Genomic DNA, 19,708 nt, shown 5'->3' on the forward strand with positions numbered 1-19,708 from the left:
AAGAACACATGATGAACAAAGTCTAAAATCCAGTAAAATACGAAACTTACATCATTAGAGAATATCTAAAAAGCTGGACCTTTTTGGTGGCTGCAGGTACAAGGCTTTATATAGGAGAGGGAGTGGAAGCCCTAAAAATACTAAAAGACAAAATAGTCAACGGCTCGGTCAACTCGACCTGTGCTCGGTCGAGTGGCAGGTCGAGCTGGCTTCTCTCGTGCATCCTCCACTCGGTCGAGTCCTCCTCAGCACACGGTCGAGTGTCTAGTCGAGTGTGCGGTCGAGTTGGACTTCGGACCTTGGTTCTTCAGCCTTAACTCTCTTGCTTTTCCTTCATGATTGCTTCACTTCTCCTCAGCATTGCTTCCATGCTCCTTAAGCTCCAAAATCACCTGATTATGCATGAAAAGATGCAAATGCAATGCAACTAAACTCTAATGCATCATTAGTCCTAAAGCTATGCAATTATGGTGAAAATGGCTAGCAAAAGATGCAAAAGATGTGAATATACTAAGGGAAAACATGGTAAAATATATGAACATCAACACCCCCAAACTTAGTCTTTGCTTGCCTTCAAGCAAATAAACAAGACATAAGAAGGTAGGTGAGGTTTGAAAGTGGGATCTCAGCTCCTAAACCTTGCAAATAGACCATCTAGAATCAATGTCCAAGTTACTAGTACTATGATGCAAGTTGAATGAGCTGTACTTAAAGACTTTAGACAAGCATATCACAACCTTTACTGATTTGAGTCTAGGATATCCACATGCATTCAAATCAACCATTTCCTTTAACATTCATTAATCAAGAACATGAATCAATTCTATGCAATGCTTAAACTCATTTGGCTTGGAGGTAAGGGTTTTGAGACAATGATGGTCTCTTTTTAGAGTGGGGCTTGTCAATATCATGGTTCTCTCATAAAATGGATTGAGCTTTAGAAGAATGCTAAAGGTAAGAACACTTAGACACATACAAGAACAAAACCTTGTCTACCCAAAGGTACCCAAAGTGTTTATCCTATCAATCTAAACCCAAATGATCCTAGTGCTACCTTTTAACTTCTTCTTTTCTCTTTCACCCTTTTCTCTTTTGGTTTTCAAGTCTTAGGAGAGGTTTCTTATATGATCTTTCTAGTGGGATGGGGGATTCTTACTTATTTGCTATGGTTCTCTTTTATTCTTATTCTTAAGACATACAAGCTTTTTGCTAGACTTTTCTTTTCTTTCTTTTCTTTTCTTTAACTAGAACCATCTTCAACAATTTTTACTTCCCATCCTTTCACTAGACTTTGCTTAAACACATTCTCCTCTTAAAGACTCTACCCTTTTTCTTTCTCTTTTTCCTCTTTTCCTTTCAAAACAACCAAGTCCCAAACCCAACAAGTGAACCACCTAGTCCTATCTAGTTTGAAAAATGCAAACTAGAACTACACAAGGTTTTACTCTTGTCAGTTCAAACCTAACACTTTCTACCAAGCTCAATCCCAAAAATAGGCCTCACACACACAAGAATAAACATGGCTTGAAAGAAGGGTTGGTTAAGGGGTAGAGAAACTGATTTCAATGGTTTAATCAGCTACTTGGATCAACAAGAGTGGTAAAAAGGAGAAAGATGATCCAAATATGTATATGGTATCCATGAGTTTAAAGCAATGCACACATTGATAATTGAGATTCAATATTAGGTTCTTATAAATAGGAAATGGTGTCAAATCACAACATGCTTCAATATAGACCAAATACAATGCAGGAATTCAAAGCTTGGTTCAATCTTATGCTTCTAACCACTCAACTAGCATCAAAGTACTATTAACTTGGGCATTGATCCTAGTCTAGTGAATAAGCAAGCTAACAAGGAAAAACTCATCATAGACCCTAATGCAAATATTATACAATCCTACATGAAAAATGCTAAACAAGATCCTAATATGCAATGCAAACTACATGAACACTCTTTTTTATAAAGATTTTTTTCAAAAATTTTCAAATTTTTAGGGTTTTTCTATGCCTTAGATGCTTATGCAAATACTAACATGTTGATGCTAAAAAGTTGAAATAAGATCACAAAACACAATGTCAAATCCTATCTCAAATCTTCCCCTAAACTTAAATCACACAGTCCCATGTGTGAAAGAAATTTGATTGAGGATTCATGACTAAAAAAACTAAAGAAAATATGAAATGCAATGATATTTACAAGTGAAGGTGATAGTGGTACCTCAAGGATTGGAGAAGAAGTTGTCCACATCCTCTTGCATGCTGTCAAAGGTGTAGTTGGGGTCTTGTTGATCACTTGGAGGTGGAGTTTGGAGCAGCTCGACGACGGCAATCGACCTGGACTCGGTCGAGTACGTGCTCGAGTGGGGTGGTCGAGTTGGACTGCGTGTCTTCCTCTCTTCTTCTGTTTAGACTCCCTTGCTTCCCTGACCATGAAAACGCCAAAACAAAAGTCAAAATACCAAAATCCTAACCAATATATACAAAGATACCTTAGGGACTTCCTCCCTAGTGAGCTTGTTTAGAGTCACTAAGCTTGACTTCTATAGCTCTTCAAGCTTGGTTTGGTGACCAAGGAGGTGATGAAACCCCCTGGTTCTACTTGATAACCTTGGTGTTCCTTCTTGATCACTACTTCCTTAACACTTGAACCATGTTTCTTCTTAAACTTGAGTCTTGGTCTTGCCTTCTTCAAAGACCTCTTGTTGAGCTGAGCTTGAAGTTCCTTCACTAAACCAGCTAGCACTTGAACTGAACCCTTTATTTCTTGGACAGTATTGGCTTGGGCTGAACCTTTAATCCTAGGGTCCTCTCCATCCTCAAAAACTTCACAACTAGCTTTTTCCTCTACCACAAAGTGCTGACCTTCAATAGTAGGTTGATGTGTTGTATTCTTGATGTCAAACTTCATAGTGAAGTCTTTAGCAAGATGGAGCTTGATGGTTCCCATCTTAACATAAATTACAGCCCCAGCTGTGGCTAAGAATGGTCTTCCCAAGATGAGAGGATCTTCTGGCTCTTGGTCCATGTTCATGATCACAAAGTCAGTTGGGATTCTAGCCTTCGCAATCTTTACTGGGAAATCTTCAATCACTCCAAGCACATCCCTCTTGGATCCATCTGCTAGGCCAATATAGAGATTGCAAGGCTTAAAATATTCATATCCCAACTTCTCAGCCACTGAGTATGGCATTAAACTCATTGAAGCTCCTAAATCACATAGGCACTTGTTGAAGTGCATGTAGCTGATGGAGCAAGGTAGGTTGAATGAGCCTGGATCCTTAAGCTTGGTTGGGATAACAGCTTTCCCAATCTCTTTCAAATCTTTCATGTCTTGGTCTTGAGCCTTCTGCTTGGATAATTCAAGAAGCATGTCCTTGAGTGCAAGATGGTGAGCATATTTTTCCAAAGGAGGTCCTCTATCTTCCTCCTTCTCCTCAATGACAACCTCTTGTTGAATGGCCATCACTTCCTTGCTTTCAATGACAGTCTTTTCCTTCAAAGCCATCACTTCCTCTTGTTGAGAAGCCATCATTTCTCTTTTCTCAATGATTTCCCTTAGTTCCTTCAGCTTCTGTGCCTTGAAACGTCCTGGGAATGGTAGAGGCGGTTTGTAAGCAGGAGGAATGTACTTAATAGGTTTGACAGCTTCAGAATCTTCAGCTCGATCGACCACTCGATCAGGCACTCGGTCGAGTGTTGGCTCGAGCACCTGGTCGAGTGCAATATCGGATTCAGTATGCTTTGCACAATCTTCACTCTGAGCTTCAAGAAATAATCAATCCTCCCCAGCTTGAATTTCACTGTCCTCAGTGACTTCTTCTTCATAGAGATTAATAGCTTTAGCTGTAAACTCCCTTGGGTTTTGAATAGCTTCTTCAGGAAGTTGGTGTGGCTTAGGAGCTGAAAGATAAGCAATGGAGCTCTCCATGTACTTGACCTTAGAGTTTAGTTCAATAGAATAGGAATTCAATGTTTGGTTCAGCTCATCAAACTGCTTTGCTATCTCAATCTGCCCAGTTGCTTGCCCAAGAAAAAACTGTTGCATCATAGCTCTTAAGTCAGGTTCTTGGGCTTGTGAGGTCTGAAACATTGGAGGGTGACACCATTGAGCCTGGAACCCTGGTTGGTGTTGCATGGGTACATAATGGAACATACTGCTTTGAAACATGATTACTGACTCGAACAGAGACTCGGTCGAGTACAGGCTCGAGTTGAAGGTCGAGTCGACTGAGATGAGAAGTCTATTTGAATCCGGCTTCTAGCTCGATCAAGTGCTCGATCAAGCACTCGGTCGAGTGGTGGTCGAGTTGATGGTCAAGCTGGTACCTGAAACTCAATCACAGACAAGCAGTAGAAGAAACAAGATCAGTAGTGAACAAGTGGATAAACGAACTTAATCTTAGACTTCTATTAAACCTAATTGTCACAAAAACACACTTAAATGGGCAACGGCGCCAAATTGAAACAAACTTTTTATGTTTGTGGTGAATGATGATGAATGTATGCAATGTTGAGATATGAATGAATGGATGGTAAGGTGTTTCAATTCCCCTTATGCAGTTGCAGTATAAGAGGTGTCAATCCTAAATGAGTGTTTGTGAACAATTAAGACATGCATATGAGACTAAGTCAAGCCAAATGTAAAGGATGTTTGTCACTAACAATCCTATGATGAAAATGTAAAATGCAGAAAGTAAAACTATAAGAACTAGATGCTAAATGTAAATGGAACAGAATGACTATGACTAATATGAAGCTAGAACAGAAATAGAAACTACAATAATGAACCAATGCAAGACAATAATGAACAGGACAATAAGTAAATGCAACAGAAATGCAAATAGAATGAGACTAGAGATAAGACAGGACAACTACAAATCATAAACCAAAGTTCTGGGGAAGAACTCGAGCAAGCACTCGATCGAGTGTAGATCGAGCGCAGGGTCGAGCTGGACTAAACGCAAAAACAGAGCAACACAATAAAAACAGAGCAATGCAAAAACGAATCAAACAACAAGCAAGCAACATGATTAAGACTTAAAAATCAATAAACAAATAAGGCCCTGAGGAGGGATTCATGGGCTGAACTAATCATTGTGGTTATCTAACTTGGTCAACAAACCTCAAACAACTTGAGCTAATCTCTAGACATATTATTCTAAGACAAGTTTCATCCACTCTCATGGCAAGAAACAATCAAACCTATGCATCTCTAGACTTGTTCTCACAAAGTAAAGAATCTACACAAGCAGGCATTAAGCAATACATCTCAAACCAAACAAGACCTTTAATCTCTTAGCAAGCCTAATGGTAAGCTCTAGATCTAGCCTTATCTATGCTTCTTAAACATTGGTGTGATGCTAAGATGCTTGAAATCAAACCCTACCTTCTCAGATATAGGATCAGCATTAAGAACATCTAGCCTAGAAGAGATCTACAACAATCAAGCTTGACCAAATCAAACAAACCACAAGGTCAATCCAGCCTAACCCATCCTCAAGATCCTTGAGAACTACTCACAAGAACACATGATGAACAAAGTTAAAAACCCAGAAAAATACAAAACTTGCATCATTAGAAAGATGAAACAAAGATCTACAATATTGGAGAAAGAATCAAACTCGAATTCTCAATATTAAGAAAGTTATGAAACCAACAATATTGAAGAATTTAGTCTTTTCTCCTTAAAAACAAGTACAAGATCTAAGAAAAATAAAAGTGCAAAAGGAATAATTCCCAAAAGGGTAAAAACTAGGTTTAGAGAATATCTAAAAAGCTGGACCCTTTTGTGGCTGCAGGTACAAGGCTTTATATAGGAGAGGGAGTGGAAGCCCTAAAAATACTAAAAGACAAAATAGTCAACGGCTCGGTCAACTCGACCTGCGCTCGGTCGAGTGGCAGGTCGAGCTGGCTTCTCTCGTGCATCCTCCACTCGGTCGAGTCCTCCTCAGCACACGGTCAAAGAAAATCCCTTCACGAACTTCCGGTAATAACCAGTAAGTCCTAAGAAACACCGCACTTCCATCACGGATGTAGGCTTCGGCCATTCTTGAATCACATCAATCTTTTCAGGATCTGCTGATACTCCTTTCTCCGAAACTCGATGGCCAAGAAAACCAATTTCTCTTTACCAAACTTGCACTTACTAAACTTTGCAAACAACTTTTGCTCTCTTAGTCTCTCCAAGACCTTCTTCAAGTTCTCTTGATGCTCCTCAGCACTTCGAGAGTAGATGAAAATGTCATCAATGAATATTATCACGAACTTATCCAAGTAGTCGTGAAACACCTCATTCTTTAGGCGCATGAATGCCGCCGGTGCATTAGTGAGTCCAAATGGCATCACTACAAACTCATATTGACCGTACCTTGTCCTAAAGGCAGTCTTCATCACGTCTGGTTTGGAGACTGAAATCTGATGATAGCCTGAGACTAGATCAATCTTTGAAAACCAACTCACTCCCCTGAGTTAATCCAACAACTCATCTATCCGTGGTAGAGGGTACTTGTCCTTGATAGTGACATTGTTAATCCCACGGTAGACTATGCACAACCGCATACTACCATCCTTCTTTTTGACAAACAACACTGGGGCTCCCCATGGCGATAAACTTGATCGAATAAATCCCTTCTCAAGTAAATCCTCCAATTGCACCTTGAATTCCGCTAACTCAGCTGGAGCCATTCGATATGGTGCCTTAGCAATTGGGGTAGCTCCCGGTTCCAAATTAATTGTAAAAGGATGACTTCTCAGCGGAGGTAATCCTTCCAATGACCTGAACACATCCTCATAGTCCCTGACTATAGCGATATCTTCAACTTTCAGGTCTTCACCATCGTCCCCTCCAACAACAGTTAGAGTGACTAGATACACACTCTCTTCTTCAATAGAGTTCCCCACTCTCATCGCTGATGCGAAATAAGCTCCTTTACAAGGGCTGATCCCAAGGAAAACTAGAGGTGTCCTCCCTCTCCTTTCCAAAATCACTCTGCTTTTACTACAGTCAAGATTAGGCTCGTATCCTGACAGCCAGTCCATACCCAGTATGACTTCAAACCTTCCTAAAGGCATCACAAGCAAATTTGCAGGAAGATTCACATCCTGAACAATCACTGATACTTCTCTCAGCATCCTCCGTGTCCTCGGTGGCGACTGATTCCCGGCTGTGTGAAAAATCACGTTCACTTCATTCTCAAACCCATTCTCAAACTGCCCGACCACTTCGGGACGTACGAAACTGTTGGTTGCTCCCGAATCGGACAATACATGCGTGGGGTTACCACCCACCAGTAATGTTCCTAACGCATGAATAAATAACTATGCATGCAAACCAAAAATGCAACACCCAAACACACAATCACACAATAACACACAAAGGAGTTAGAATCCAAACTAACCTGTTATGGGACTTTTCTGGGGTCCAGAGAGTTTGGCTGGTTCTATTCCTAAGGCATACACATTAGTAGGGGTTGCTTGCTTCTTCGATGGGGGTTCCTTAACTGCCGTCACTGACACAGCTCGGTCGGGAAGTTGGGCATTTGGTTTAACTGGCTTCAGAGGACATGAGGTCGCGTAATGGCCAGTTTATCCGCAAAAGAAACATGTGACTAACGCAAGTTTGAGGGACTTGGTTTCCACAACTGTTGGACAAGATCGGGCAAAATGTCTGAACTCTCCGCACATGGAACATCCCTCGGATCCATGTTTACCAATGTGCGTCCACCTTGATTCACAATCATACCGCCCTTGCCGTGGTTACTATTCTTATTTCGGTTGATCTCTTGGTTATTCTTCCGAAAATTTGCCACCTTCCCTGGTGGTCCACCATCCTTGCTCTTCTCTCGAAGCATCTTGAGTCTCTCTAACTCAATCCCTTCTTCCACATTAACAGCTCTCTCCTCGAGCTCAGAGACACTCGCATAAGTAACGGCTCAAAGCCGGCTTGAGATCTCGGGTCGAAGTCCCTTTAGGAACCTTCGAACCATCGAAGCTTCATCATCATTTCCATTGTACAAGTGTTTCCAAAGTCTTGCAAAGATTTGGCCATATGCCCTCACACTCTTATCACCTTGCTCTAAGCTTATAAACTGTTCCTCCAATCGATCACGTGATTCAGGAGGGAAATACTTGTGCTCGAACTCCTTCTTGAATGTCTCCCAAGACACCGACACATAACGGTAGCAAGAATCCACCGTCTCCCACCAGGCTCCTGCATATTCCTCCAAAAGGGTTGACTGCAATTCACCTTCGGTATTCAGTTGGGCATTCAGACGTATCAAAATGCATCTCCAGGTTCCGTAACCATCTGTCCGTCTGCACCGTGTTCGCCTCCCCCATGAAATTCCGAACACGCAGGTCGTTCATCATTTTTACTAACCTCACAAATTGACCCATTGGCTTCTCTGTTAGTGGATCTCCTCGACTTTGTGGTCGTTGCTGTTGCTGTTGTATCATGTGCGTTAGCAAGGTTTGGATCATTGCAAGAGTTTGCTGTGTCTCAGACGTCTGTCCTCCAGCATCTCCTTCTTGGTTCACTCGCCCTTCTCTCGGCATTGCTGCATTTGGATATGCAGGGAATAGCTCAACAGGTGTGTATTGCCGAATTCATGGATACGCATACTCTGGTGTCTCATAGCGCACTAATCCCCACGGAGAATACCTCGATGTATCCCCGGGACTATCCCAACCAAACATGTCACTCGCATTAGGTGTGCGATGAACATGTACATCATAATCTGACTCATCACCAAAATACGGACCCCATTCCTCAGCCTTAAACGGTTGACCCCAACTCTCCTCCTGACCGAAAGGCTGTCTCCATCCTTCCTCTTGCTCTGGCGAAGAGTCTCTCGATCCAGTTCCTCCCGAACTTCGACCAAACATCTGCAGCCATCGATAGCAAGGTACTTAATCAATCTAGCTAAAGTGTTGAACGAACCGAAATTCCTAAGTGCCCTTATGCGACTCTTGACTCAAAGAAATAAAAATAAAAAATATACGAGTAAGGAAGCATCATATTCGTGCTCTGATACCACCGTTGTAACGCCCCCGAACCGTCCTAAGGCGGAATACCCAAAACGGCCTTGAGACGCCACTTGGAAATGACCACCAACGTTCCGACCAAGGTATCTAAAACCCTTTTTTAGGCCTTGACCAACCCATGAGTGAGGTTTCCACCACTTTAGACACCACTTAGGCTTTTATACCTTTGCAATGCCCAAGTGTTGTACAGTCCCGGACAAGGATCTATGAGCCGTTACTCGTATACGAATATAAAACCGATTCTTTATTAAATAAAATATTTCACAAGTCTTAACAAAATAATTATAGCGTTTATGGCCAGGCCAATACTTTTTCTTTACACAAAGGCACAAAATCTACTTTTCGGGCTCCTATCGTCCAACAAGCCCTCTAACACCCTATATTGGTTGCCTGCAGGACAAACACTATCACAAGTAATCTAAGATTATTTAGTGAGTTTCAGGGGTCCCTTCAGAAGATTAGATTCCCACCCCAACCTCAAATCATAAGGAATCAATCATGCAACACACAACAAGCAATCACACACAACAACCAATCATGCAAAGAATGCATGCAAAAGCTAAAAAGCCACCAAAATGCAAGCAATCTACAACATGCAAACTTGAATAAAAAGAAAATATTTTTAAACAAGTTTACTAGGGCCCAGATGTTCTGCCTCTCGCCATTCACCCATTTTCGTCGCATTACATCCTCCCTAGGTATGCAATTGGACTTCACATAAACTACACCGTTGTGTAGAGCTCCGGCCATGGTAGCTAGCCAAGTCTCTCCGAGCATTCGACATGCAACACCACACCCTTGTCTGTTGCATGTCATAACCAACTGGGCAAAGGTCAGACACATCTCTGTCTTAGTGTGCTTATGGCCGCTGGACCCCCTGTCACTCGCCACACACTAAGACCTTCCATATCCTTATGAGAACTTGTGTTCATAAGCCTTAAAGAACTTATAACACCCCAAAACCTCACCAAAAGTGCGTATTCAAGTTTATAAGCCTTAATGAACTTATAAAACACTAAATACCACCATTTAACCTCACATGCAATAGATCTTCAATGCAGATCTACAATCATGCATAAGATCTACCATGGAGTAAAACCCACACTGAGTAACCAACTCAAAGTGCATGCAAGACTCAAGAAATTCACCCAAGAAAATCAAGCAGAATTGCAACTATATGGACATGCAAACTGACACTAGATTGAGTCGCCACTCAAATCTAGTTCAAATCTATGCAACCACTCAAGGTGCATGCAAAACTCAAGAAATTCACCCAAGAAAATCAAGCAGGAATGCAAATATATGCACATGCAAACTGACTAGATTGAGTCGCCACTTAAATCTAGTTCAGATCTATGCTCCTTGAACTCACTGATTTTCGAAGAACCCAAGAGAAATCCGCTGAATCTCTTGCTAGCTTCGACCTCCACTTCGCATATGCAACCACTGGTCGGCAAAAATTCCTCACAACAATTCTCGAGAGCTTCGCTCTCTTCTCTTCTCTCTCACTCTCGCCAGCCCTTGGCACTCCTCTTTTTTTTCTCTTCTCCAAATGAGAAATAATGAGGCTATTTGTAGAGTCTTGAGTGAAATAGTGGAGACATGCAAAAGAGGTGAGGTGTTGTCTTCCCCTTCTTAGGCGTGTGGTAATGACACATCAGGGGGCGATGTGTCAAGCTAACATTCATCTAAGTTGCATGGCATCAAAGTATATTCTCCTCCACTCAAACATTTTTGATGGCATCTAGGAATATGCTTCTCCACTCACAAATTTTCGATGGCATCTAGGAATATTTTTCTCCACTTACACTCTTGAGTGATTAAAATAATCCTTCACTTCTTCAAGAAACAAAAATCGAGTGGGAGGGAATATTCCTCTCCACTAACTCTCCACTAATTAAATAATTTCCTAGTGCCTCCTCCACTATGATTATTTAATTATTTTCTTCCACTCCACTAACTCCGCTTAGTAAAATATTATTTTAGCGGGTTTCTTCTCATCTCCCGGGACTTCTTCCCTTTTGATACCTTTCCAGGTCAATTCTTCAGGAAAATTTTATTCTATAGTGAGGGTCACTACATTCTCCCCCCTTATTAGAATTCGTCCCGAATTCTATAAGGTTCTGATGGCCCTGTCTCATCTTCTTCCTCGGTGAAGAATTGAGGATACTTGGCTCGGAATTTTCCTTCGTCCTCTCAAGTTGCAACCCTTCGGTTCTTTTTCCCCGAAAACACTTAAATCTGCGGAATTTCTCTCCTCTTCCATTTCTGAGTCCGCCGTTCACCAATACTCATTGGTCCCTCCGGGTATGTTAGGTTTGTTTGCTCTTCCACGATCGTATTAGGATCTAGAACATGGTTTCGGAGTTGAGACACATGGAAGACCTTATGCAACCGCATTTCTTCCGGCATGGCTAAGCGATAAGCCACTTCTCCAACTCTCTGCTCAACTGGTAATGATGTATGAATCTTACCGCCATCTTTCCAACCTTTCCAAATCTACTCTTTCCTTTCTGGGCTGTGACCTTCAGGTACACCCAGTCTCCAACATCAAACTCCACCTCACGCCTCTTCTGATCGGATCTTCTCCATCGTCTCATCGATCATCTCATGATCAAAACTCGACCTCTCTCCCATCTCTGTCCAACAAAGAGGGGTTCTGCATGGTCTCCCGTACATAGCTTCGAACAGAGGCATGCCGATACTCGAGTGATAATTATTGTTATAGGAGAATTCAATCAGAGGTAAGTTACCTTTCCAATCAGCAGACCAATTGAGTGCACATAGTCAAATCAAATCTTCTATATTCCGAATTGTCCTCTCTGTCTGCCCATCCGTTGCTAGATGTATAGAGGTACTCATGTGAACATCCGTTCCGAATGCTCGCTGAAAATCTTGCCAGAATAATATGAACTTTGGGTCGTGATCCGATACTATATTGGCTGGTACACCATGAAGTCTCAAAATTTTATGGATGTACTTCTCCGCCAAGTCTGCGGCTTGATCAGTACTCTTGACTGCAACCAAGTGAGCGACTTTGGTTAAACGATCCACCACCACCCAAACTGCATCATTGGCCCTTCCCGGCCTTGTGGGTAATCCCGTGATGAAATCCATCAAGATCGACTCCCATTTCCACGAAGGTATAGGTAAATTGCGTAGCAATCCACCCGGTACCTGGTGCTCCACTTTTACTCTTTGGCATGAGTCACACTGGCTAACCCATGTTGCTATCTCTCGTTTCATCACAGGCCACTGATAGTACCTTCGAACATCTCGGTACATCTTGGTGCTTCCCGGATGAATACTTAAGGCAGAAGTGTGTGCTGCTCTTAAGATTTCCTGTCGCAGTCAACTCTGGTTTGGAACTATGATTCTCCCATTGAGTAGTAGCGTACCATCATCTGCCAAATGGTAGCCACTTGCGTTTGGCCCATCCAAACTCCTCAACTCTTCAACAATCTTATTAAGATTCTCATCCATTGGTTGCTCCTCACGGATTCATCGTAAAAGACTAGCCTGCGTCATGGCTTGCAGTCCTAAGGTTCACTATACTCTCCCTCCAAGGAGAGTAGTCTTACTTTCTTAAATTCTTCAGACAATGCTTCCATGTCTTTTTCCATATCTATGTCGACTCTTCGACGGCTCAAGGCATCTGCTACTACATTAGCCTTTCCCGGATGATACTGAATCTTCATATCATAGTCGGAAATAAACTCCATCCATCTCCTTTGTCTCAAATTGAGATCTGGCTTTGTGAACAAATATTTAAGACTTTGATGATCAGTAAATACCTGGACTATCTCCCCATATAGGTAGGACCTCCATATTCTCAACACAAACACCACAACAGCCATTTCCAAATCGTGCGTAGGATAATTCTCTTCATGTTCCGGAGTTTTCTTGACGCATATGCAATCACTTTGTCTCCTTGCATTAACACTCCTCCCACACCAACTCTCGAGGCGTCTGTATAAACTGAATACGGTTGGTTAGACTCTGGTAGAGCTAACAGTGGGGCTATCGTCAAAGCCTCCTTCAACTTTTCGAATGCTTCTTGCACCTCCATGTAAGTCGTGTCAAGAGTTTTGCTATCGAAGAAAATCCATTCACGAACTTCCAGTAATAACCAGTAAGTCCTAAGAAACTCCGCACTTCCATCACGGTTGTAGGCTTCAGCCATTGTTGAATCGCAGCAATCTTTTCAGGATCTGGTTATACTCCTCTCTCTGAAACTCGATTGCCAAGAAAACCAATTTCTCTTTGCCAAAACTTGCACTTACTAAACTTTGCAAACAACTTTTGCTCTTGATGCTCCTCAGCACTCCGAGAGTAGATGAGAATGTCATCAATGAATATTATCACGAACTTATCCAAGTAGTCGTGAAACACCTCATTCATTAGGCGCATGAATGCCGCCAGTGCATTAGTGAGTCCAAATGGCATCACTACAAACTCATACTGACCGTACCTTGTCCTAAAGGCAGTCTTCGTCACGTCTGGTTTGGAGATTGAAATCTGATGATAGCCTGAGACTAGATCAATCTTTGAAAACCAACTCACTCCCCTGAGTTAATCCAACAACTCATCTATCCGCGGTAGTGGGTACTTGTCCTTGATAGTGATATTTTTAATCCCACGGTAGTCTATGCACAACCGCATACTACCATCCTTCTTTTTGACAAACAACACTCGGGCTCCCCATGGCGATAAACTTGATCGAATAAATCCCTTCTCAAGTAAATCCTCCAATTGCGCCTTGAGTTCCACTAACTCAGCTGGAGCCATTCGATATGGTGCCTTAGCAATTGGGGTAGCTCCCGGTTCCAAATTAATGGTAAAAGGATGACTTCTCAGCGGAGGTAATCCTTCCAATGACCTGAACACATCCTCATAGTCCCTGACTATAGCGATATCTTCAACTTTCAGGTCTTCACCATCGTCCCCTCCAACAACAGTTAGAGTGACTAGATACACCCTCTCTTCTTCAATAGAGTTCCCCACTCTCATCGCTGATGCAAAATAAGCTCCTTTACTAGGGTTGATCCCATGGAAAACCAGAGGTGTCCTCCCTCTCCTTTCCAAAATCACTCTGCTTTTACTACAGTCAAGATTAGCCTCGTATCCTGACAGCCAGTCCATACCCAGTATGACTTCCTAAAGGCATCACAAGCAAATTTGCAGGAATATTCACATCCTGAACAATCACTGATACTGCTCTCAGCATCCTCCGGGTCCTTGGTGGCGACTGATTCCCGGCTGTGTGAAAAATCACGTTCACTTCCTTCTTAAACCCATTCTCAAACTGCCCGACCACTTCGGGACTTACGAAACTGTTGGTTGCTCCCAAATCGAACAATACATGCGTGGGGTTACCACCCACCAGTAATGTTCCTAACGCATGAATAAATAAATATGCATGCAAACCAAAAATGCAACACCCAAACAAACAATCACACAATAACACAAAAGGAGTTAGAATCCAAACTAACCTGTTATGGGACCTTTCTGGGGTCCAGAGGGTTTGGCTGGTTCTATTCCTAAGGCATACACATTAGTAGGGGTTGCTTGCTTCTTCGATGGGGGTTCCTTAACTGCCGTCACTGACGCAGCTCGGTCGGGAAGTTGGGCGTTTGGTTTCACTGGCTTCAGAGGACATGAGGTCGCGTAATGGCCAGTTTATCCGCAAAAGAAACATGTGACTAACGCAAGTTTGGGGGACTTGGTTTCCACAACTGTTGGACAAGATCCGGCAAAATGTCTGACCTCTCCGCACATGTAACATCCCTCAGATCCATGTTTATCGATGTGCGTCCACCTTGATTCACAATCATACCGCCCTTGCCGAGGTTACTATTCTTATTTCGGTTGATCTCTTGGTTATTCTTCCGAAAATTTGCCACCTTCCCTGGTGGTCCACCATCCTTGCTCTTCTCTCGAAGCATCTTGAGTCTCTCTAACTCAATCCCTTCTTCCACATTAACAGCTCTCTCCTCGAGCTCAGAGACACTCGCATAAGTAACGGCTCGAAGCCGGCTTGAGATCTCGGGTCAAAGTCCCTTTAGGAACCTTCGAACCATTGAAGCTTCATCATCATTTCCATTGTACAAGTGTTTCCGAAGTCTTGCAAAGATTTGGCCATATGCCCTAACACTCTTATCACCTTGCTCTAAGCTTATAAACTGTTCCTCCAATCGATCACATGATTCAGGAGGGAAATACTTAAGCTCGAACTCTTTCTTGAATATCTCCCAAGTCACCGACACATAAAGGTAGCGAGAAGCCACCGTCTCCCACCAGGCTCATGCATCTTCCTCCAAAAAGGTTGACTACAATTCACCTTCGGTATTCAGTTGGGCATTCAGACGTATCAAAATGCATCTCTAGGTTCTGTAACCATCTGTCCGCCTGCACCGTGTTCGCCTCCCCCTTGAAATTCTGAATACCCAGGTCGTTCATCATTTTTACTAACCTCACAAATTGACCCATTGGCTTCTCTGTTAGTGGATCTCCTCGACTTTGTGGTCGTTGCTGTTGCTGTTGTATCATGTGCGTTAGCAAGGTTTGGATCATCGCAAGAGTTTGCTGTGTCTCAGATGTCTGTCCTCCAGCATCTCCTTCTGGGTTCACTCGCCCTTCTCTCGGCATTGTTGCATTTGGATATGCAGGGAACAGCTCAACAGGTGTGTATTGCCGAGTTCATGGATACGCATACTCCGGTGTCTCATACCGCACTGATCCCTACGGAGAATACGTCGACGTATCCCCGGGACTATCCCAACCAAACATGTCACTGGCATTAGGTGTGCGATGAACATGTACATCATAATCTGACTCATCACCAAAATATGGACCCAATTCCTCAGCCCCAAACGGTTGACCCCAACTCTCCTCCTGACCGAAAGGCTGTCCCCATCCTTTCTTGCTCTGGCGAAGAGTCTCTCGATCCAGTTCCTCCCGAACCTCGACCAGACATCTGCAGCCATCGATAGCAAGGTACTTAATCCCATCTACCTAAAGTGTTGAACGAACCGAAATTCCTAAGTGCCCTTATGCGACTCTTGACTCAAGGAAATAAAATTAAAAATATATACGAGTAAGGAAGCATCATATTTGCGCTCTGATACTACCGTTGTAACGCCCCCGAACCGTCCTAAGGCGGAATACCCAAAACGGCCTTGAGACGCCACTTGGAAATGACCACCAACGTTCCGACCAAGGTAGCTAAAACCCTTTTTTAGGCCTTGACCGACCCATGAGTGAGGTTTCCACCACTTTAGACACCACTTAGGCTTTTATACCTTTGCAATGCCCAAGTGTTGCACAGTCCCGGACAAGGATCTATGAGCCGTTACTCGTATTCGAATATAAAACCGATTCTTTATTAAATAAAATATTTCACAAGTCTTAACCAAATAATTATAGCGTTTATGGCCAGACCTATTGCCAAAAAGATTATACAGATTTTCCTTATAAAATATAACATACTTTTTCTTTACACAAAGGCACAAAATCTACTTTTCGGGCTCCTATCGTCCAACACGCCCTCTAACAACCAATCAAGCAAAGAATGCATGCAAAAGCTAAAAAGCCACCAAAATGCAAGCAATCTACAACATGCAAACTTGAATAAAAAGAAAATATTTTTAAACAAGTTTACTAGGGCCCAGATGTTCTGCCTCTCGCCATTCACCCATTTTCGCCGCATTGCATCCTCCCTAGGCATGCAATCGGACTTCACATAAACTACACCATCGTGTAGAGCTCCGGCCATGGTAACTAGCCAAGTCTCTCCGAGCATTCGACATGCAACACCACACCCTTGTCTATTGCATGTCGTAACTAACTGGGCGAAGGTCAGACACATCTCTGTCTTAGTGTGCTTATGGCCGCTGGACCCCCTGTCACTCGCCACACACTAAGACCTTCCATATCCTTATGGGAACTTGTGTTCATAAGCCTTAAAAAACTTATAACACCCCAAAACCTCACCAAAAGTGCGTATTCAAGTTTATAAGCCTTAAAGAACTTATAAAACACAAAATACCACCACTTAACCTCACATGCAATAGATCTTCAATGCAGATCCGCAATCATGCATAAGATCTACCATGGAGTACAACCTACACTGAGCAACCAACTCAAAGTGCATGCAAGACACAAGAAATTCACCCAAGAAAATCAAGCATAAATGCAACTATATGCACATGCAAACTGACACTAGATTCAGTCGCCACTCAAATCTAGTTCAGATCTATGCAACCACTCAAGGTGCATGCAAAACTCAAGAAATTCACCCAGGAAAATCAAGCAGAAATACAACTATATGCACATGCAAAGTGACACTAGATTGAGTCGCCACTCAAATCTAGTTCAGATCTATGCTCCTTGGACTCACAAATTTTCGAAGAACCCAAGAGAAATCCGCTGAATCTTTTGCTAGCTTCGACCTCCACTTTGCAGATGCAACCGCTGATCGGTGAAAATTCCTCACAACAATTCTCCAGAGCTTCGCTCTCTTCTCTTCTCTCTCACTCTCGCCAGCCCTTGGCACTCCTCTTTTTTTCTCTTCTCCAAATGAGAAAGAATGAGGCTGTTTATAGAGTCTTAAGTGAAGTAGTGGAGACATGCAAAAGAGGTGAGGTGACGCCTTCTCCTTCTTAGGCGTGTGGTGATGACACCTCAGGGGGCGATGTGTCAAGCTGACATTCATCCAAGTTGCATGGTATCAAAGTATATTCTCCTCCACTCACACATTTTTGATGGCATCTAGGAATATGCTTCTCCACTCACACATTTTCGATGGCATCTAGGAATATTCTTCTCCACTCACACTCTTGAGTGATTAAAATAATCCTTCACTTTTTCAAGAAACAAAAATCGAGTGGGAGGGAATATTCCTCTCCACTAACTCTCCACTAATTAAATAATTCCCTAGTGGCTCCTCCACTATGATTATTTAATTATTTTCTTCCATTCCACTAACTCCACTTAATAAAATATTATTTTAGGGGGTTTTTTCTCATCTCCCGAGACTTCTTTCCTTTTGATACCCTTCCAGATCAATTATTCAGGAAAATTTTATTCTGTAGTGAGGGTCACTACACCCTCCTTGGTATTGATCGACAGCCATCCCAAACTGCAGAAGTTGGTTGGCGGATGTTACATAAATATCAATAAATGTTATGATGCATGTTATTATTTAATATAATTTATCATAACATATTCTATACATATAATAAATACAAAAGAATTTACATGGTTGCCTCTAACTTAGAGTTGAGTCTTTTTATCATAATATTTTTTTTTAATATAAGTTTTCATTTTGATACTTGCTGTTGTTTTACTCACAGTTATATATGTTTAATATTTATATAGTTTTAGTTATATTGATTACTTTTCTTCTTTTGAGATAATTTTTAATTTTATTCTTAGCATAGATTTTCAAACTATGGTATTACTTTCAAATATATAATTCTAAATTTAAAATTTAATACTTTTTTTTTGAAATACTTTCCCGCAACATCACAGGGGTCTGAGTCCTCGTTAATTTAAAAAGTCACCAAAAATCTATTTTAAAGACATATAAATTAGGTATAGAGTATTAAATATGAATACGTACCTCTCTTCTTGCTCTATAAGTAATCTCAAATTCCTCTGTACTTTTCTTTATTTTGTCCTGTTTCAAATTCTTCCATGACGACCCAATGATTCTTTTTTTTGAATAACAAGGTGCTACCCTGCTACTGAAATGGAACTCGACAATGTTGGAACTGAATTTTTCAGAAGCAAGTTTAAAAAAAAAAATTGCAGGTTTTTGTTATGTGCCAAAGCTTTAGCTTTAGCTCTTGTTAGCACACCCTCTGCCGTCATGAATTAGAAACAAGAAGAATAAGCTTAAAGCTTCCCTTAACCCTAGTCTCTCTCGAGAATAAGGTTAATGTTTGGAAGATGATTTTATTAATGGTTTTGGGACTCCTTTTTATAGATCCCTTACAACCGACTTAAGTTAAACCAAATAAGTAAAACTACCAAAACCTTAGTTTGATAAGAAAAGGAAATTTAAATAACCAACAGATAAGAGCTCCTCAAGCTTTAGGCTTTCTATGATGATATGTAATTCCATATCTCGTATCATTACTCCCCTCCTCCACTAGGAGCTTGTCCTCAAGTTCCAACTCTGGATATGCTTCTAAGAGTTTCTCAGCATCTTCCCATGAGGAGTCATCTTCATCATTGACAGTCCACTTCACCAAGACTTGTCTATTACCTCCACGCATCCTTGCTTTTAAAAGACTAAACGGCTTGGCGGGAACTAACCTGCCATCGAGAACCGGTGGTAACACTGGGTTATTCTCATAACGTGAGCCCTTGTGTGCTTTAAGCAATGAAACATGAAACACATCATGTATCTTTGACCCCTCTGGTAGCTGCAAACGGTATGACACTATTTCAATGCGAGCTACAACCTCATAAGGACCATAATACTTTGGTGAGAGTTTTGTGAAGGCCTTCTTAGATACAGTTAACTGGCGATATGGCTGCAGTCTAAGCCACACCCAATCTCCCACAAAGAATTTGACTAACCGATGATGGCTATCATAAGCAAGTTTCATCTGTTGTTGAGCTTCTAACAGTCTTTCCCTCGCCATTTGCAGAAATTC

At 41.9% G+C, this 19,708-nt stretch overlaps 1 protein-coding gene and 1 pseudogene across 1 annotated transcript; both read right to left on the bottom strand.

The window, feature by feature from the left end:
* Positions 1 to 1,217: 1,217 nt before the first annotated feature.
* LOC104772760 (uncharacterized) lies at positions 1,218 to 17,613 on the bottom strand. Its single transcript, XM_087504192.1, has 2 exons — positions 17,443 to 17,613; positions 1,218 to 4,328 (listed from the first exon to the last, which is right to left on the bottom strand). The coding sequence occupies exon 2, from the start codon at positions 3,532 to 3,534 to the stop codon at positions 2,530 to 2,532; it is 1,005 nt and encodes a 334-aa protein (XP_087360318.1). The 5' UTR covers positions 3,535 to 4,328; positions 17,443 to 17,613; the 3' UTR covers positions 1,218 to 2,529.
* Positions 13,260 to 15,692, bottom strand: LOC147919527 (uncharacterized; annotated as a pseudogene).
* Positions 17,614 to 19,708: the final 2,095 nt, after the last annotated feature.

The sequence above is a fragment of the Camelina sativa genome, chromosome 20, assembly GCF_030686135.1.
Source record: "Camelina sativa cultivar CO46 ecotype springtype chromosome 20, ASM3068613v1".
Lineage (NCBI taxonomy): Eukaryota > Viridiplantae > Streptophyta > Magnoliopsida > Brassicales > Brassicaceae > Camelina > Camelina sativa.

Bases quoted from the DNA above. Each gene is read 5' to 3' on its own strand.
- LOC104772760 (XM_087504192.1), bottom strand. From the start codon at position 3,534: ATGATGGCTTCTCAACAAGAGGAAGTGATGGCTTTGAAGGAAAAGACT.